At 53.9% G+C, this 20,221-nt stretch overlaps 1 protein-coding gene and 1 long non-coding RNA gene across 3 annotated transcripts; one reads left to right on the forward strand and one right to left on the reverse strand.

The window, feature by feature from the left end:
• Window positions 1-300: 300 nt before the first annotated feature.
• Window positions 301-18,768, forward strand: RAPGEFL1 (Rap guanine nucleotide exchange factor like 1). 2 transcript variants are annotated; one of them, XM_003942822.4, is made up of 15 exons: window positions 301-1,221; window positions 4,836-4,914; window positions 7,387-7,522; window positions 8,061-8,158; window positions 11,130-11,242; window positions 11,480-11,647; window positions 12,989-13,086; window positions 13,199-13,321; window positions 14,143-14,321; window positions 14,408-14,498; window positions 15,039-15,089; window positions 15,750-15,837; window positions 16,064-16,128; window positions 16,499-16,553; window positions 16,794-17,001. In XM_003942822.4, exons 1-15 carry the CDS (start codon window positions 702-704, stop codon window positions 16,916-16,918), a joined length of 1,989 nt encoding a protein of 662 aa, XP_003942871.2. In that variant the 5' UTR covers window positions 301-701; the 3' UTR covers window positions 16,919-17,001. The 2 variants fall into 2 exon arrangements, with proteins under 2 accessions (XP_003942871.2, XP_074244802.1); XM_074388701.1 differs by lacking the exon at window positions 16,499-16,553 and having other exon boundaries at window positions 16,794-18,768.
• On the reverse strand, window positions 11,617-14,653 carry LOC141581871 (uncharacterized). The gene is made up of 3 exons (XR_012514666.1): window positions 14,524-14,653; window positions 12,557-12,755; window positions 11,617-11,676 (listed from the first exon to the last, which is right to left on the reverse strand). It is a non-coding gene; the product is annotated as an uncharacterized LOC141581871 (long non-coding RNA).
• Window positions 18,769-20,221: the final 1,453 nt, after the last annotated feature.

The raw sequence follows: 20,221 nt of genomic DNA on the forward strand, positions 1-20,221 counted from the left end.
CTTGGGTACACAGGTGACTGAATCAAGGTGTCCAGGCCACAGACCTGACTTTGAAATAATGCTGAGAACCCAGTAATCCCTTGAGCCAAGAATCTTTCTCCATTGGTAAATCTCTGCCTCACCTTTGCCCTTAATTTCTTCTGCTCAGAACCCAAGTCCCTTACTGTTTCCCTCGCGGTCAACCCCAGCGCGCGAGTTCGAGCCTCGTGCGGCGCGGGGGCGGGCCCAGGAAGGGCAGGGGCGGGACTGGGCGGGGACTGGAGGAGGGGGCGCGGTCTCGGTTCTGCCACCTTCCCCCCCACCCGGCCAGGAGCGCAGCCGCCGCCGCCGCCGCCGCCGCCGCCGCCGCGTCCTCTCAGCGTTGCGCTCCGCCCGCTGCTTCTGCCGCCGCAGCCCAGCCCGGGAGCGCAGAGCCGGGGGCACCGGCCCCGCAGCCTGCCCACTCTTCGGGCCGCGTGCCGGCTACAGCGGCATGGGGGGCTGCTGAGAGCCAGCACTCCTTCCCTCTGGCACCTTCCCCGGCTACTGGCCACTGGACTCTGGCCAGCGAGGCTCGGCACCTCTGGCCCCTAGTCCGGCGCCTGGCACGGCCCTCTACTCTGCTCCTCCAGCTCTGAGCATCGTGTCCCCGTGCCCCCCCCCGCCCGCGCCAGGGACACCTGGGTCCCCCGGCGGCCCCTAGGAGAGGGGCGGGGGGGGGCATGAAGCCGCTGGAGAAATTTCTGAAGAAACAGACGTCGCAGCTGGCTGGCCGAACGGTGGCGGCGGGTCCCGGCGGGGGTCCGGGGAGCTGCGGCGGGCCTGGAGGGGGTGGGGGAACTGGCGGGGGCGGCGGTCCAGCCGGGGGACCGCGGTCCCTGCAGCGGCGTCAGAGCGTGTCTCGCCTGCTGCTCCCGGCTTTCCTCCGGGAGCCCCCCGCCGAGCCGGGGCTGGAGCCGCCCCCTGAGGAGGAAGGGGGAGAGCCGACGGGGGTCGCGGAGGAGTTGGGCAGCGGGGGGCCCTGCTGGCTGCAGCTGGAGGAGGTACCGGGGCCGGGACGGCTCGGGGGAGGGGGGCCCCTGCGCTCCCCTTCCTCCTACTCCTCTGACGAGCTGTCCCCGGGTGAGCCCCTGACTTCGCCACCCTGGGCCCCGCTGGGCGCCCCCGAGCGGCCGGAGCATCTTCTGAACCGGGTTCTGGAGCGACTGGCCGGAGGGGCCACCAGGGACAGCGCCGCCTCAGGTAAGGAGCTGGCGGGCTCGAACACCCGGAGCAGGGGCTGGCCCCGGATCCTCTTCTTTACCCTTGGAGCAAGGGGGTGGCGCCGTGCTGTGGCCTGGGTACAGGATTGAGTGGTCCGCGGAAGCTGGCTAGGGGCCTAGCAGAGGCACAGACCCTCCCGCGGAAGAGGAGGGCAGTACCCACCTTCCTCCCTGCAGCAGCCTCACCCCTGGCTGGAGAAGCAGCTGAGCCTCTTCCTCTCCTTCAGCCACCCTTCCTTTCCCCTGGGCATTGTAGCCATTGACTTCCATGGGTCCCTGATGTTGAATACCTCCTCCTGTGGGCCCAAATTAGGGCCTGACACATTAAGATGGAAGCTGCCCAGCGCAGCCATGCCACCCACCAGAGGTGCTTGAGCTCTGAAAACCCCAGGGTCCCTGACTGTTCAGAGGCCTGCACAGCGCAGGCTGACCCACCCAGGGGTGGGGGCTGTTTCAAACAGGAACAGGCCCCAAGCTGCCTTTTAGGCATCAGCAAAGGGATTCGTTGTCCTTAGCAGTTTGGTGTGTGTGTGGTGGTGGGGGGTGGGGGGGGCGGGGCGGGGAGGATAGCGTTCTCCTTGGGGGTGGACGCAGAAGGTGTCTGGGAGGGGAGACATGGCTGGGCTGGCATCAGGGCCCTGCAGCACCCAGGGTGTTTGAGTGCTTCCAGCTCCCACCCTTCCCTTCCCGTGGCAGACCTCAGCACACAGCCTCTTTTTTTTTTTTTTTTGAGATGGAGTCTCACTCTGTCAGCCAGGCTGGAGTGCAGTGGCACAATCTCAGCTCACTGCGACCTCTGACACCTGGTTTCAAGCGATTCTCCTGCCTCAGCCTCCAGAGTAGCTGGGCTTACATGCACCTGCCACCATGCCTGGCTAATTTTTGTAATTTTAGTAGAGATGGAGTTTCACCATCTTGGCCAGGCTGGTCTTGAACTCCTGACCTCATGATCTACCTGCCTTGGCATCCCGAAGTGCTGGGATTTCAGGCGTGAGCCACAGTGCCCGGCATACGGCTTCTTTAAAACATAATCACTACACCCTGAGAAGCTTCTTCCCTAAGTGGTGATACTATTTCACCACTCCCTTTCAGAACCCCTACTAAGGGGCCTTTGAGGAAACTGAGGCCTCAAATGGCTGGTTGGTGGCTGAGGTAGAAGACCTAGGGATCTTTGGGTCTAGCTCCAGGCATTGCACAAAGCCCAGGAGAGTCTGAGGTTTGGGAGCCCTGGCTGAGGCCCTAATGCTGAGAGCTTTCACACTTGCTCTCAGCCCTCTGCAGGGAACCCCAACCTAGATGTGTGGAGCGGGGATCCACTCTCCTAAATCCTTCACAAGACCTGGGTCCTCTCCTTTGGCTCAGGCTGTAGTTGCCCTGAGGAGCTGACACCTTTTGGATTTAATTAGAAAAATATCAGACACACACAGCTCTCCTAACCATAACTTCACGCCTACACCACACACCCTGTGTCTCTATGACACATTCCCTAGGGAGGCTGTACATTGGCCCAGAGCCTGCCTTGGAAAAGACAGATGCCCAACTGTGGCCCCCATATCAGCATCTCCCCCACTCTGTCCCCATCTTACTCCTCCTTTGCTCCAGCTTAGAAATCCTGTGAGATAAAGTCTATGAAGGATGTCAGGCCTCTCAATTCCTCGTCCCCATCCCTGAAGCTGGGGGTCAGAGCTGGGGGCTCTCTGACTCACTGTAAGAACACAGCAAGGAGCCGGGTGCGGTGGCTCACGCCTATAATCCCAGCTCTTTGGGAGGCTGAGGCAGGCGGATCACAAGGTCAGGAGTTCAAGATCAGCCTGACCAACATAGTGAAACCTTGTCACTAAAAAAAAAAAGAACACAGCAAGGTAGCTGGGCAGGGAAGAAAAGGGAGAAACTGTCTTTCCCCTTTTACAGGGGCCTGGTGCCACATACTCTGCTTAGTCTCCCCTGGGGTAAGACTCCTGAAATGTCACCCATGTTATCTGGCAGGCTGGATTCCCAGAGTCACTGGTTTGGGAAATTCCAAACCAGTCCCAGGGTGAATGAGAATCAGCTTAACTTGCCACTCTGATGTTCTCCAATAAAACCAATGTTCTCAAGTCATCCTGGTCTCCTCCCAGGGTGTGTGGGAGGAGAGAGTTTACAGAAGTTACTCTAAACCTAGCCAAAGCCTCTCCAACATCTGAGCGGCCCGCTCTGACCACTAGGCTTTCCCCAACACTCTACTTGCCTCAGGCATATTGAGAAAATGACAGGCCAGGCGCGGTGGCTCAAGCCTGTAATCCCAGCACTTTGGGAGGCCGAGGCGGGTGGATCACGAGGTCAAGAGATCGAGACCATCCTGGTCAACATGGTGAAACCCCGTCTCTACTAAAGGTGCAAAAAATTAGCTGGGCATGGTGGCGCGTGCCTGTAATCCCAGCTACTCCGGAGGCTGAGGCAGGAGAATTGCCTGAACCCAGGAGGCGGAGGTTGCGGTGAGCCGAGATCGCGCCATTGCACTCCAGCCTGGGTAACAAGAGCGAAACTCCGTCTCAAAAAAAAAAAAAAAAAAGAAGAGAAAATGACAGAAGACTCAGGATTATGGGTTCTTATTCCAGCTCCAGGCAAGTCCCTCCCAGCTCTGGGCCTCAGTTTCTCATTTGTGAAATGAAATCGTTGAAGTAAATTACCTCGCGTGGGTTTTTCTCCTCCACCTTCATGGCTAGAACTGACCACAGGGGATGGTGAACCAAGGGCCGTCAGAAGCCTTGGCTTTGTCCTGGGACAGTGCCTGGGGACCTGGCCCTAACCTGTCCTGGTGAGGACACCTGGCTCCCTCCCTGCACCTTGCCTGTGTGTGCCAGGCAGCCCTGCCCCACCCCAGGGCTGGCTGCAAGTCAGGGCGACCTTGTACCCGGCTGACTGGCTGAGCCAGGCCCAGACGGGGGTGTGGAGGGGAAAGGGATGGTGAGAGGAGCCACTCCTCTTCACCATTTTCCTTCATTAACCCTTCTGTCTCTGGGCACCCAAAGGACACAAGATTTCTATTTAAAGGTTCTGAGATCAAAGCGATGGCGTCTTTCCCTCTCCCTTTTAATTGGGCTGGTTCTCACCTGCCTAGTTAGAACTCAAAGCTGTTAGGTAGGAGATGGGGAGAGGAAGAGGCACACACACACACACACACACACACACACACACTCCCCCCACTGATGCTGACCTCTGTGTTTGGAAATCCTCTTTGTTTAGAGACCCTTCTGTGGGCTGCTTTTTTCAGGCAGAACTCAAACTTAACGTATTATCTGACCAACTTCCCACACACACTGAAGAGAAGTGCATGCACGTGGCCATCAAAGGCACGCCCCCCCATTCCCTTCAGCTGCCTTGGCAGCTGCCAACCCCACCCCCGCAGCGGCTGCCCAGAACCTTTACACATGTGTGTGTGTGTGTGTGTGTGTGTGTGTGTGTGTGTGTGCAGAGCATGACGGGGCAGGTGGCTGGGGCTCCAGCCTGGCTAAAGAGAACTTGCCCTCAGGGGCAAGAGAGGGAGACACTGCATTTCCAGTTTCGTTCTGGAAGTGCCCTCCTGACATCCGTGGTGCCCACTGATCTTTACAGATATCCTGCTGGATGACATTGTCCTTACCCATTCTCTCTTCCTCCCGACGGAGAAATTTCTGCAGGAGCTACACCAGTAATATCCTTTTGTGGAGTCTGTAAAGGGAGAGGTCAGAGGGAGGCACTCCCTCCATCACACATGCAATGTCAGAGCCTAAACTCTCCCCTAGAAAACATACCTGGGGCCGGGCAAGGTGGCTCACGCCTATAATCCTAACACTTTGGGAGGCTGAGGCAGGCAGATCACCCAAGGTCAGGAGTTTGAGATCAGCCTGACCAACATGGCAAAACACTTTCTCTACTAAAAACAGAAAAGTTAGCCAGGCATGGTGGCACACACCTGTATTCCCAGCTACTCAGGAGGCTGAGACAGGAGAATCACTTAAACCTGGGAGGCAGAGGTTGCGGTGAGCTGAGATCATGCCACTGCCCGCTAGCCTGGGCAACAGAGTGAGACTCTGTGTCAAAAAAAAAAAAAAAAAAAAAAAAAATCTGGGTTTCACTCCCAGCTTTTCTACTCAACAGCTGTGTAAACTGGGCAGATTACCTAACCTCTTGGGGCCTCGGTTTCCTCTTCTGTAAAATAGAGGTAAATAGCACCTGTCCTGCCTACCTATGTGCTGCTATGAAGATCAGTCTGACAGCAGATGTAGGAGTGCTTTACAGGCTGCAGATCCCTGTACAAATGAAAGGCGTTATTTATTTATTTATTTTGAGATGAAGTCTTGCTCTGTCGCCCAGGCTGGAGTGCAGTTGTATGTTCTTGGCTCACTGAAACCTCTGCCTCCCGGGTTCAAGCGATTCTCCTGCCTCAGCCTCCCCAGGAATTGGGGACTACAGGCCTGTGCCACCAGACCTGGCTACTTTTTGTATTTTTTGCTGGAGCCAGTGTTCCGCCATGTTGCCCAGGCTGGTCTTGAACTCCTGACCTCAAGTGATTCGCCCACCTTCGCTTCCCAGAGTGCTGGGATTATAGGCGTGAGCCACTGCATCCACCCAAAGTGTTATTATTCTACTAAGGGGGCCTCTATCCCCACTGAATTATCGCTCCAAAACATCTGGTTGCCCAGTGAGCTATGATGGGTCTGATGTAAACATCAGGTCATGGTTGTGTTTCTGTAGGGTCTGCTAGAGAGGAGCCACTGGATGGGCTATTCATAGGGTCTCATAAGCATGGGCCTCTCACAGAGTTATTCTAGGACCTAATTGTAAATGTCAGACCCTGAGTAGAATGTCACAGGCTCTTGGCCAGGTGTGGTGGCTCATGCCTCTAATCCCAGCACTTTCAGAGGCAGATGCAGGTAGATTACTTGAGGACAGGAGTTCGAGATCAGCCTGGCCAACAAAATGAAACTCTATTTCTATTAAAATACAAAAATTAGCCAGGCATGGTGGTCGGCACTTGTAATCTCAGCTACTCCAGAGGCTGAGGCAGGAGAATTGGTTGAACTGAGGAGGCAGAGGTTGCAGTGAGCTTACATCACACCACTGTACTCCAGCCTGGGCGACAGAGCGAGATTCCATCTCAAATAAATAAATAAATAAATAAATAAATAAATAAATAAAGTCACAGGCTCTCTTAGAAACATCAGGCCTTCCAGTGAGGTATAGTCAGGTTTGTGGTAAGCACCATTGGCCTTTATTAGGTGCACTGTGAGCTCCAGGCCCTGGGCTGGACAGGGGTTGGATGGGTCTGAGCAGGGTATCCTCAAGTGAAAATCTAACCTGTCTAACCTGTAGGAGCTGGATGTGGTCAAGTGGGTGCCATCGCTACCTACTCTAAGCAAAAACCTGTGCTGGGGCATGAGGAGGTCTTGGCTCCAGGGCCCCTGAAACTCCTTTCTCTGGCCCCAAGCCTAGAGAATATTTGGGGGCAATTTAGCCTCCCTTTTTTTTTTTTTTTTTTTTTTGAGACAGAGTTCAACTCTTATTGCCCAGGCTGGAGTGCAATGGCCTAACCTTGGCTAGGTTCAAGTGATTCTTCTGCCTCAGCCTCCTGAGTAGCCAGGATTACAGGTATCCGCCATAACGCCCAGCTATTTTTTTGTATTCTTAGTAGAGATGGGGTTTAACCATGTTGGCCAGGCTGGTCTTGAACTCCTAACCTCAGGCGATCCACTCATCTCGGCCTCCCAAAGTGCAGGGATTACAGGCATGAACCCCCATACCTGGTGTTTCTTTCTTTCTTTCTTTTTTTGGGGGGACGGAGTCTTCCTCTGTTGTCCAGGCTGGAGTACAATGGTGCGACCTCGGCTCACTGCAACCTCTGCCTCCCGGGTTCAAGCCATTCTTGTGCCTTAGCCTCCCAAGTAGCTGGGATTACAGGCATATACTACCATGCCCGGCTAATTTTTGTATATTTAGTAGAGATGGGATTTCACCATGTTGGCCAGACTGGTCTCAAACTCCTAACCTCAGATTATCTGCCCACCTCAGCCTCCCAAAGCCCTGGGATTATAGGTGTGAGCCACTGCGAGAGGCCTAGCCTCCCATCTTTCTCCTCAGTTCCTCAGGTCTGCTTGCCTAGGGGTTTTTCTTAACTTAAGGTCAGCTTTGTTCGTGCAGGAGGCATGGAGGGCCCTGAGGGGCTGGGCCAGAAGCAGGCCTGTCTAGCCATGCTTCTCCATTTCTTGGACACCTACCAGGGACTGCTTCAAGAGGAAGAGGGGGCCGGCCACATCATCAAGGTGGGCCTCGGGGAAGAGAAGGTGGGTAAACAGGCTATCAGGTCTAGAAGGGGGCCCCTGTGAAGGAGCCATACTTCTTTTTTTTTTTTTGAGACGGAGTTTCGCTCTTGTTACCCAGGCTGGAGTGCAATGGCGCGATCTCGGCTCACCGCAACCTCCGCCTCCTGGGTTCAGGCAATTCTCCTGCCTCAGCCTCCTGAGTAGCTGCGATTACAGGCACATGCCACCATGCCCAGCTAATTTTTAGTATTTTTAGTAGAGACGGGGTTTCACCATGTTGACCAGGATGGTCTCGATCTCTTGACCTCGTGATCCACCCACCTCGGCCTCCCAAAGTGCTGGGATTACAGGCTTGAGCCACCGCGCCCGGCCGAGCCATACTTCTGATGCTGGGCATGTGGAAGGAAGAGATGCCAGGGGGCCTTAGCTTATATGGCTCTTCTGTGCTCAAAGGCATGGAGACCTTGTCTGGCCCCTGCAGAGAGTAACCCTTGGGCTGAGACCCCTTCCTTCACCTTCTTTGTCCTCCTCTCTCTAGGATCTATACCTGCTAATTATGAAGGACGAATCCCTTTACCAGGGCCTCCGAGAGGATACTCTGAGGCTGCACCAGCTGGTGGAGATGGTGGAACTAAAGTGAGAGGGAATGGGGAAAGGGTGGGAACAGAAAAGAGATCCCCTGTGTTCCTCTATTACAGGGGTTGCCTCTGGCCTATTGACTCCAATATGGATTTGTGTGTTTTGAGACAGAGTCTCACTCTGTCACCCAGGCTGGAGAGCAATGGTACAGTCTTGGCTCACTGCAACCTCCACCTCCTGGGTTCAAGTGATTCTCGTACCTCTGCCTCCCAAGTAGCTGGGATTAAAGTGTGTGCCATGCCCAGCTAACTTTTGTAATTTTAGTAGCGATGAGTTTCACCATGTTGGCCAGGCAGGTCTCAAACTCCTGGTCTCAGGTGGTCTGCCTGCCTCAGCCTCCCAAAGTGCTGGGATTACAGGTGTGAGCCACTGTGCCCAGCTTCCAATACGGTTTTATTTCAGCTCCTTTCCCTCACTGGAGGTGGCACAAAGCACTGTCTCCAGTCACTTTTTTTTTTTTTTTTTGTCCATTCTCCCTCTACATTGTCTGATAATCCAGTGGTGTACTGGTAAATATTTAACAACCAGTGCTGCAGAAGAAAAAGCCCTGATTTGTAGCTTTTGCTGATTCCTACAGTGTAAACTGTCACCATGGCTGATTTCAAGCTACCAACACTGAAGGAGGAGTTGGGAAGAGATGTGCAGCACAGGCTGTTATGTAGTATCTCCACCATAGTAGATGTGGTAAAAGGTAGTGAAACGGCTGGGCAAGGTGGCGCATGCCTGTAATCCCAGCACTTTAGGAGGCCGAAGCGGGTGGATCACGAGGTCAAGAGATCAAGACCATCCTGGCTAACATGGTGAAACCCTGCCTCTACTAAAAATACAAAAATTAGTTGGGCATGGTGGCGTGTGTCTGTAGTCCCAGCTACTTGGGAGGCTAGGCAGGAGAATCACTTGAACCTAGGAGGTGGAGGTTGCAGTGAGCCAAGATCGCACCACTGCACGCCTGGGTGACAGAGTGAGACTGTGTCTTCCAAGAAAAAAAAAAAAAGTAGTGAAACAGGAAGGAAACTACCTTTTTTGTAATAACTTATTTGAGCATAAGTTTTACGTATTATTTGTTAATTTTTATTATTTTTTTTATTAGAGACAGGGTTTCATTATGTTGTCCAGGCTGGGCTCAAGCAATCCTCCCACCGTGGCTTTCCAAAGTGTTGGGATTCTAGGTGTGAGCCACCACATCTGGCCTGACTATAAGCTTACAAAACATATATATTTATTTATATTTTAATGGCTCTTTAAAAACCAGTTGGCAAAATTCCCCAGAACTTAACAATCTGCTCTTGTGAGCCAGTGTAAACCAGCTTTAGGACATCATTGCATTCATCTGTCCGTCTGTCCGTCCATCTATCCATCCATCCATCCATCCATCCATCCTGCCCTTTTAGTTTCTCTCTTCTCCCTCCCCACCACTACAACCCTTATGGAGGCCTCAGCTTGTAGTCTGGCATCCTTCTCTCCCTTCTCTGTGCTGACACTAGAGAGATCTTTCATGCTCCTATTCCAAAGGCATCCCTGCTCCCCATGCTTCTAAGAGAAAGTGAAACATCCCAGCATTCAACACCCTTCCCTTTCTGCCTTCTGCTGTTCCTTCCCGTCTTATCTCCCACATCCTGTTCTGACACCGCAACTCCTGCACTCTCCAATTTCCCATGGTCAGTTATATTGTCTACCCCAGAATGCCCTTCTCCTGCCCCCTTCTCTTTTTGTTCTTTTTTTTTTTTTTTTTTTTTTGAGACAGAGTGTCACTCTGTCACCCAGGGTGTAGTATAGTGGCACAATTTTGGCTCACTGCAGTCTCCACCTCCCAGGTTCAAACAATTTTGGATTTTTGTGCCTCAGCCTCTCAAGTAGCTGGGATTACAGGTGCACACCACCATGTCCAGCTAATTTTTGTATTTTTAGTAGAGATGGGGTTTTGCCATGTTGGCCAGGCTGGTCCTGAACTCCTGGCCTCAAGTGATCAGCCCACTTCGGCCTCCCAAATTGCTGGGATTATAGGTGTGAGCCACTGCACCTGGTCTCCACCCCCTTCTCTTCCTGCTCTCCTCCAAAGCCCAGTCAAATGCCATCTTCTCAATGAAAACTTCCCAGATCCTTTTAGGAATGGCTTTCTCCTTCAGCATAACTCTGCTGGTGCCTTTGTTATATCACCAACACCTCTTGCCTGGTGTTAGAAGTAGCTGTATGCCCGTCTGTCTCCTTCCCAGACCGTGAAGTTCTTGTCAGCAAATTCAGCAAACAACTAACTGATGACCTACTACCTACCATGTGCCAAGCAGTGTGCTAGGCCCTGGAGGATGAAAAAAATATTCAGTAAGGACCAAATTCCTGGCCGGGCATGGTGGCTCATGCCTGTAATCCCAGCTCTTTGGGAGGCCAAAGCAGGCAGATCAAGAGGTCAGCAGTTCAAGACCAGCCTGGCCAACATGGTGAAACTCCATCTCTACTAAAAACTTAGCCAGTCATGGTGGTGGGTGCCTGTCATCTCAGCTACCTGAGAGACTGAGGCAGGAGAATCACTTGAACCTGGGAGGTCGAGGTTGTAGTGAGCAGAGATCATGCCACTGCACTCCAGCCTGGACGACAGAGCAAGACTCCATCTCAAAAAAAAAAAAAAAAGAACCAAATCCCAGTCCTCAAAACCTCCCAATCTCATAGAAGAGATAAGAGGTGAATATAAACATTATCCCAAAGTTCTGTAGTAGTTGAGACAAGAAAGTGACCTTCTGGGTGGGTGGGACAGGCCCGAGGAGAATTCATGGAAGATGTGGCATTTGATTAGGGTTACTTGGACAAATACCCCATACTGCTCATTGTCCTCTCTTCTCACCCCCTGAACCACCTTCTGAAATGGGTGCTGGTACAGCCTCGACCCAATTCTGATATTCCTGCTTGATATTTCCTGCTTGGTGTTGACCATATGCCTGGCAGGGTGTGCTGATGCCCAGCTTGTCCATGCCAGGATTCCAGAGGAGAGCCAGCCACCTAGCAAGCAGGTGAAGCCACTCTTCCGCCACTTTCGCCGGATAGACTCCTGTCTGCAGACCAGGGTGGCCTTCCGGGGCTCTGATGAGAGTGAGTGTGGGTATTAGGAAGGATGAGATGTTTGTTCTTAGTGGCTCAGGGGGACATGTGGGGTTTCTGGGTCTTGGGCACCCTCAGTGGCATCTCCCTGGGTCGTAGAACCAGCCCCTTTCACAGGACCTTCTCCAGAGGCCAGCCTCTGGTGCGGACAGAGGCATCCTAGAGGCGACTGTGCTAGCTGCTGCTACTCTGCCCTCTGTTGAAAGCCATTTTCCTGTTTCCATCCAGTCTTCTGCCGGGTATACATGCCTGACCACTCTTACGTGACCATACGCAGCCGCCTTTCAGCATCTGTGCAGGACATTCTGGGCTCTGTGACGGAGAAACTTCAGTACTCAGAGGAGCCTGCAGGGCGTGAGGATTCCCTCATCCTGGTGGCTGTGGCCTCTTCAGGAGGTAGGATCAGGAAGAACAGGGCTGAGGCTCTGAGAGGAGAAACTCACAAGCTCAGTGCCCTGAGGGAGGGGTAGAGACTGAATTCTAGGCCCTTGCTACTCAAAGTATGATCTTGGCCTTCTCCAGCCTCATGTGCATCTCCTGGGAGCTTGTTAGGATGCAGCATCTTGCTGGGTGCAGTGGGGCAAGCCTGCAGTCCCAGCTACTCCGGAGGCTGAGGCAGGAGGATCACTTGAGCCCAGGAATCCAAGGCTATAGTACGTTATGATTGCACCTGTGAATAGGCACTGCACTCCAGCCTGGGAAACATAGCAAGACTCTGTCTCTAAAAGAGATGCACCATCTGAGACCCTACCCCAGACCTGCTGGTCTTATTCAAATCAGCATTTGAACAAGATCAGCTTGGGGACTCCTGTGCCTACTAAAGTTTGGGAGGCAGTAGCTGGGCATGGTGGCAGGTGCCTGTAATCCCAGCTACTTGGGAGGAGGAGGCAGGAGAATCACTTGAACCTGGAGGTGGAGGTTGCAGTAAGTCGAGATGTACTCCAGTCTGGGTGACAAGAGCAAAACTGTTTCAAAAAAAAAAAAAGAAAGAAAAGGCAGGGCGAGGTGGCTCATGCCTGCAATCCCAGCACTTGGGGAGGCTGAGCCAGGTGGATCACCTGAAGTCATGAGTTCAAGACCAGTGTGCCCAACATGGCAAAACCCTGCCTCTACTAAAAATACAAAAATTAGCCAGGCGTGGTGGCAGGCGCCTGTAATCCCAGCTACTTGGGAGGCTGAGGGAGGAGAATTGTTTGAACCTGGGAGGCAGAGGTTGCAGTGAGCTGAGATTGCACCCCTGCACTCCAGCCTGGACGACAGACCGAGTAGGACTCAGGTCTGATCTGGGTGCTGCCCCTCACTCACCTGTGGATTGTGTTCTGGTCCTTGAACCTCCCTGTGTATGTAAGGATGCCACATTTCTCAGGCTAAAGACACAAGATGAGTCTTTAATCCCCATGGGAAGGCAGAAAGCCAGCAATGTCACTGAAGGCTTGTTTTCCTCTACAGTAGGAAAAAATTTCAGCCTTTCCAGTGTCACAGGGACAACAGAACAAGAGAAAGCCTGTTAAAAAAAAAAAAAAAAAGTTAGGGAGTAGAAAAAAGTTATAAATGCAAAAGAAATCATCATTTGACAAATTCCAGATAAATATGGCATAAACTGGTGAGACCATGAGTTCTGTTAGTCCAGAATGTGTCAGTGTGGGGTGGGGAGTTTTTGGATAGGACAGTGCCAGTGTGGGGTGTGTGAGGGTGCAGGCGGCAGGGACTGAGGCTGAGCAGCTCGTTCTCCTGCAGAGAAGGTCCTTCTCCAGCCCACTGAGGACTGTGTTTTTACCACACTGGGCATCAACAGCCACCTGTTTGCCTGCACCCGGGACAGCTATGAGGCTCTGGTAAGAACTCTTTCCCAAGGCCTTGGCTGGAATGGAGGGCTGAGGAGGGGCTGTGAGCAGTCCCCGACCTCACCACCAGGAGCCCAGCCACTATGCCCCTGCCTGCCCCCAGGTGCCCCTCCCTGAGGAGATCCAGGTCTCCCCAGGAGACACAGAGATCCACCGAGTGGAGCCTGAGGACGTTGCCAACCACCTTACTGCCTTCCACTGGGAGCTGTTCCGATGTGTGCACGAGGTGGGGACCAAGGCTGGCGCTGTGCTTGGGGGCTGAAGGGAGAAATGTGCCATTAGTTGGCAGCAGAACGTCCTGGTTCGAAGGCTCACCTGCAGCAAGCCCTGGGGCAATGCCTGGCTGTAACCTCTCTCAGTCTTTGTCCCACCATTCGAAAAATCGCAGAGAGAGACCCCAGAGCAGAGTGGCTCAGGGCCGGTGCTATTTACACAGAACCTGACCCAGGATTTGTATTTTTAAAATATTCACTATTAAGGAAATAAAATAGGGCCGGGTGCAGTGGCTCACGCCTGTAATCCAAGCACATTGGGAGGCGCGCGGATCACCTGAGGCTGGGAGATCCGGACCAGCCTGATCAACATGGAGAAACCCCCGGCTCTACTAAAAATACAAAATTAGCTGGGCATGGTGGCGTATGACTGTAATCCTAGCTACTTGGGAGGCTGAGGCAGGAGAATCGCTTAAACCCGGGAGGCGGAGGTTGCGGTGAGCCGAGATCGCGCCATTGCACTCCAGCCTGGGCAACAAGAGCGAAACTCCGTCTCAAAAATAAAAATAAAATAAGGCAGCGACAATAATGCCTAGCAGCTGGTTGTCTTAAGGATGCCTAGTAAGTGCTCAGTAGCTGGTGAAATATTATTAATGCTGCTTGTTTTCTTTTTTCCGCATCTTTGCCGCCTCTTGTCCTGTCTGTTTTTCTATTTTCCATCCCTTCCGCCCCCGCCCTCCTGCCTTTCGCTCCCCTTCGCCTTGCACTGCCATCTTCCCACCCACTCCCCTTACCCCCCGGCGCCCTGGCCGCCCCTACGTCGCCGTGGATGCAGCTGGAGTTCGTGGACTACGTGTTCCACGGGGAGCGCGGCCGCCGGGAGACGGCCAACCTGGAGCTGCTGCTGCAGCGCTGCAGCGAGGTCACGCACTGGGTGGCCACCGAGGTGCTGCTCTGCGAGGCCCCGGGCAAGCGCGCGCAGCTGCTCAAAAAGTTCATCAAGATCGCGGCCCTGTGAGTGCGGCCGGCGGCGGGAGGGGGAGCCCTGGGCCCGAGGCCTGCGGCACTCCAGCCCCTGAACCCGCCTCCCACCCCCGCAGCTGCAAGCAGAATCAGGACCTGCTGTCCTTCTACGCCGTGGTCATGGGGCTGGACAACGCCGCCGTCAGCCGCCTTCGTCTCACCTGGGAGGTGAGGAGACCCCTCCCTTTCCTACCTGGGGACCTGGGCATCCCGGGCTCTCCGCTGTGGGTCCTTCCCCGACCGCGACGGCCGCCAACCTGGAGGGAGTCTTTGTGCCATTGGAGGGAGGCGCCCTCTTCTGGTAGATGCAACCCCAGGGCTCACAGCTTAGGACCCGGTCTTTGGGCAAAATAGTGAAAAGTCAGCATCCTGCCTGAGTTTCGGCAGGCAGCCCTTGGCCAGGTCAGGTCACAGACTTGGCTGTGGGAGTCGGGCTGATTTTCAGCCACACTCAGTGGGGGGCACCCTTGTACACGGCGCCTGCATAAACAGAGATCTGGCTTTCCTCAGAATAATAAATTCCTCTGGGCTGTTCAAGCTTCTAGACCTAGCCAAGGCCTGACTTCATTTCCCCACCCCCCAGCTTCCCAGCCTCCTACAAGCCATGCTGGCCCTTTTGCCCTCCAACATGGAGGATTAATCCAGGGCTCCCATGTAACCCAAGGAGCTCCACTCTGATATCCCTTCTCCTTCCTTCAAACTCTGCAGAAGCTGCCAGGGAAATTCAAGAATTTGTTCCGCAAATTTGAGAACCTGACGGTGAGTGGGTTTGGCTCTTTCATCTGCTCTTGGACTTAGAGCTCAGAAACCCTGTGTTCCCACAAACCCCTTTCCTCAAGCTTTCTTTTCAAAGTGTTTAGTGCATGAGACCCCCACCCTCCCTACCATGCTGGAGGGGGAGGGTGTAAGGATCGCGCCCCTATTTTTCCTGGAAATGTGGAGCAGTCATGCCCTTCCCCACCACACCATTAGAAAGCCCCCAGCACCCGGCTGGGCGCGGTGGCTGACACCTGTAATCCCAGCACTTTGGGAGGCTGAGGCAGGCAGATCACCAGGTCAAGAGATCAAGACCATCCTGACCAGCATGGTGAAACCCTGTCTGTACTTCAAAAAAAAAAAAAAAAAAAATTAGCTGGGCGTGGTGGCAGGCGCCTGTAGTCCCAGCTACTCCGCTCAGGAGGCTGAGGCAGGAGAATCGCTTGAACCCGGGAGGCAGAGGTTGCAGTGAGCTGAGATCGTGCCACTGCACTCCAGCCTGGTGACAGAGTAAGACTCCGTCTCAAACAAACAAACAAAAAGGCCCCAACACCCCTATCTTTTCAGAATATGTACAGGACAGGGAGTGAGGGAGGAAGTGGGGGACATCTTTGGAATGCATTGGCCAGTGTCTCCCTTGATCTCTCCCCTGTGGAATGCCAGGACCCCTGCAGGAACCACAAAAGCTACCGAGAAGTGATCTCCAAAATGAAGCCCCCTGTGATTCCTTTCGTGCCTCTGATCCTCAAAGGTGAGAGTTACTCCCAAGCTGTGCTGCTTCAACCCATGTTTCCCTTCTCCCATTCCCCAGTTCTGACTTCCAGCCCCCTCTCTACTCATCTCTGAGTGCCCTCCTGGAGAGGAGCCCCCCGCCCCAGGCGGAGTGGATTCTGGGGAAGAGGGGGGTCCTCGGTGCAGTGGTCCTTTGGACCTCCTCTCTTATCCTTTCCTCACATTGGATTCTCTGCATCTCCTAGATCTGACTTTCCTGCATGAAGGGAGTAAGACCCTCGTAGACGGTTTGGTGAACATTGAGAAGCTGGTGAGTGAGTGGCACTGCAAACCCCTAGTCCCACAAGTGGCGAGCTCGCATCCTCTCCCTCTCATTACCTCCCCAGAATAGCAGGCTTCCTCCATGTGCCCAGCTTGCCTAGCAGACTCCTGACTGTCTCCCCGGTGGCATCACTGTGGCAACCCACCCACGGGTGGCAGAGCTGACAGGCAGCTTGGGGGCAACTCCACCTCCCCCTCACCTGGCACCCTGTTACACCCACTCCTTTGGTCCTTCAGAGACCCTCCAGAATTGGAGACTGGAGGGAGTAAAGCAGAGCTGGAGAATGGCGGAGGGGGAGCAGAAGAGGGGGAGCCTCTTTCTGTGCCCCTTTCAGGGCTCATTCCTTGTCATCTCCCAGCATTCAGTGGCCGAAAAAGTGAGGACAATCCGCAAATACCGGAGCCGGCCCCTTTGTGAGTACCCAGGATTCTGAGAGCAGTACAGGTAGAGCTTTGACTGAGCGGGAGAGTTCAGTGGAGAACTCTCGGTCCAAATGTGTGTTTCCATACACGTGCCAGCTCTGCATTCTCTCCTTGCCTCCCTAGAGGCCCTCCTGCCCAGCGTCTGTCTCAGTCCACAGCCTGATCCTCTGCCCGGTGTGTGTGTAGAGGAAGAAGGGAGGCTGGGAACCTGACTGCCTCCTTATCCCCTAGGCCTGGACATGGAGGCATCCCCCCATCACCTGCAGACCAAGGCCTATGTGCGCCAGTTCCAGGTCATCGACAACCAGAACCTCCTCTTCGAGCTCTCCTACAAGCTGGAGGCAAATAGTCAGTGAGAGCGGAGGTTCCGGTCAGACCCGCCAGATCCTTGGGCGCCTCGCACTCAAGCACTTTGCACAATGTCCCAACTGACATCTGACATCTTTCCCGAGGAGCAACTTCCTGCCCACCCCTGCTCCATAGGAAAGAGTTGGATGGATTTACCCTTGGACCCATAAGTCTGTTCATCGTGCTGAAGCCCTCTCCCCATTGCTCCTTCAAGCCAAAACCACACTTTGCTGGTTCCTGTCCCCTCTGAGAAAGGGGACAGAAAGCTCCTTCCTCTGTCTGCTCCCATCAAGGTCTGTTCTGGGGATGGAGTTTCCAACTTCCTCTTCCCAAGAAGGAAAGAAAGCTGCCCACCCTTCTGTCTTGCCAAGTGGGATGGTGGGAGGGATTGGCAGCCTTCTTCTCCACCTGTCCAGCTTCTTCCTGGTCAGGGCTGAGACCTCCAGGAATATTATGTTGCCGTGTGTGTGTGTGTGTGTGTGTGTGTGTGTGTGTGTGTGTGTGTGTCTCCCCTTTTAGGGAGCATGAGTGCATCTGGTAATTGAGGGAGGGTGTTGTGTGGGCTGGGGAGGGGTCCTTCTGTTTGGTGCTACGCTTGTCTACTCTGCCCCTGGGATGATGCGGGGTGCTTTCTCCACCCGCACATTCCCTGCTCAGCTCCTCATGCTGCCCTGCCTGCCCAGGCTTGTGAGCCAAGCTGCTTTTCAGGGCAGGGAGTAGCAGCAGGTGGGAGGGGTTACCCATCAGCCCTTGCAAATCCCTCACTTAGGCCTCCGGAAGGTCCAGGGGTGGGCTCTGATGAGAGGGTGAAAGATGCTCAGGGAAACACAGGCCTCAGCTGCATAGAGGACCCTTCCCCTGCCTTGCAGTGGGGTTGGGTAGAGCAGTATCAGGAGCTAGGGGTGTCTGCTGCCCACACCCCTGCTTTTTGGGTGTCTAACTGCTAAGGAGGGAGTTGGCTTCCCCCTTCTGGCTCATGTGTCTGACGCCAACAACATGGTCTCTGTCCCTCTCCGTCTCAACTCCCCCTTTGTCCGCCCCATAGAGCTGGGGTAGGGTGGATCCCTATACCCGGGGCAGGCAGCCCCATAGTAGGGGAGGGGGATGGCGGAGACTGTAAAGGCGCCACTGGACTCTGGTGACGCCTTTATTTCCTCTGCCCCCCTCCCTCTCCCATCACCAGCCTCAAGGCCTGAGGGGTACAGGGGCTCCTGGCAGCTACAGGGTGAGGTTTCCTGGCGCAGCCTCACCCTTCTTTCTGGCACCACCTCTTTCCCTTTTGAAGAGGAAGCACCAGCAGCAGCAAAAGCAGCTGCTGTGCCTGCTATGAGGGTGTATATATTTTTTACCCAAAGCTCTGGAATTGTACATTTATTTTTTAAAACTCAAAGAGGGAAAGAGCCTTGTATCACATGTGAACATTGTATCATAGGTAATGTTGTACAGACCCTTTTATACAGTGATCTGTCTTGTTCCTGTGGCAAAAATTCTCTATGGACATATGCAGGCACTGTGTCCCACGCCCTCCTGCCCTGACGGTGTGTCCACGGTGTCCATGGCACCCTCCCGCTCCCTGCCCCCTCCCTGCTACTGCTGATGTGCTCTCCTCTCCCTGCAGCCCCAGGCTTCCAGCCTTCTTCCCGACCCCTTCCAGCAGCCTTCAAACTCCAGCTACCACCACCCTCTGGGTCGAACACTGGGACCCACCCCTAGCCTTGACACCTGCCCAGGGACTCCCAGCCCCCTCCCCTTGCCCTGCAGCTTTAACAGAGTGAACCACATGTATTGTACAGGTGCGGTTGTCATTGCAGAAACCGCTGGGTGGGGAAAAAGCCAATAAAGTCTATGAATCAACCTGCCTGCTGTTCTCCGTTCTGTTTCTTTGAGGCTGGGGAAGGGCTGAGGGAGGGGAGAGGGGATGCTACCCAGTGATGCCCGAGCAGGGCTGTTCTGGAGTGACTTTGAAAATGTGGGCGGCCAGGTACGGTGGTGCATGCTTGTAATCCCAGCACTTTGGGAGGCCGAGGCAGGCACATCACCTGAGATCGGGAGTTCAAGTCCAGCCTGGCCAATGTGGTGTAACCTTCATTTCTACTAAAAAATACAAAAATTAGCCAGGCGTAGTGCAGGTGACGTTGGCTGACTGCAAAACTCTGCCTCCCAGTTTCAAGTGATCCTCCTGCCTCAGCCTCCTGAGTAGTTGAGATTTCACCATGTTGACCAGGCTGGTTTCAAACTTCTGACCTCAGGTGATCCACCCACCTCAGCCTCCCTAAGTGCTGAGATTACAGGTGTGAGCCACTGCCCCCAGCCATCCACCTAGGTTTTCAAGGCACCACTATACTTGGCTATTTTTTTTTTTTTTTTTGAGACAGGGTCTCCCTCTTTCACCCATGCTAGAATACAGTGGCATGATCTATGCTCACTGCAGCCTTGACCTCCCACTTCAGCCTACTGGATAGCTGAGACTACAGAAATTCGCCACCATATCTGGCTATTTTCTTTTCTTTCTTTTTTTTTTTAAAGAGACGAAGTCTCCCTATGTTGCACTTTGGGAGGCCAAGGTGAGTGGATCACCTGAGGACAGGAGTTCAAGGCCAGCCTGGTCAACAATCTCATCTCTACTAAAAATACAAAAATTAGCTAAGCGTGGTGGGCGCCTGTAGTCCAAGCTACTCAGGAGGCTGAGGCAGGAGAATTGCTCGAAGCCTGGAGGCGGAGGTTGTAGTGAGCCGAGATCTCAACAATGCACTCCAGCCTGGCTGACAGAGTGAGACTGTCTCAAAAAATAAATAAGGGCCGGGTGCGGTGGCTCAAGCCTGTAATCCCAGCACTTTGGGAGGCCGAGGCGGGCGGATCACAAGGTCAAGAGATCGAGATCATCCTGGTCAACATGGTGAAACCCCGTCTCCAATAAAAATACAAAAAATTAGCTGGGCATGGTGGCACGTGCCTGTAATCCCAGTTACTCGGGAGGCTGAGGCAGGAGAATTGCCGGAACCCAGGAGGCGGAGGTTGCGGTGAGCTGAAATCGCGCCTTTGCACTCCAGCCTGGGTAACAAGAGCGAAACTCCGCCTCAAAATAAATAAATAAATAAATAAATAAATAGATACGTGTCTTCTTGATGAGGTGTGCTGTGTGCAGTGAAGAATGTGGGCAGTGCCCTTTGAATCCACTAGGTGTCACCACCAAGATTGTTTTTTCAACCTGGGGATCGGGGAGGAGGCTACAGAAGAGAGAGGAGGATAGGGCCTTTCTTGGGGTAATCTTGAATCCCTCTGAGAGGGTCTATCCGCAGATATAAGCCATA

The sequence above is a fragment of the Saimiri boliviensis genome, chromosome 17 (genome assembly GCF_048565385.1).
Source record: "Saimiri boliviensis isolate mSaiBol1 chromosome 17, mSaiBol1.pri, whole genome shotgun sequence".
Lineage (NCBI taxonomy): Eukaryota > Metazoa > Chordata > Mammalia > Primates > Cebidae > Saimiri > Saimiri boliviensis.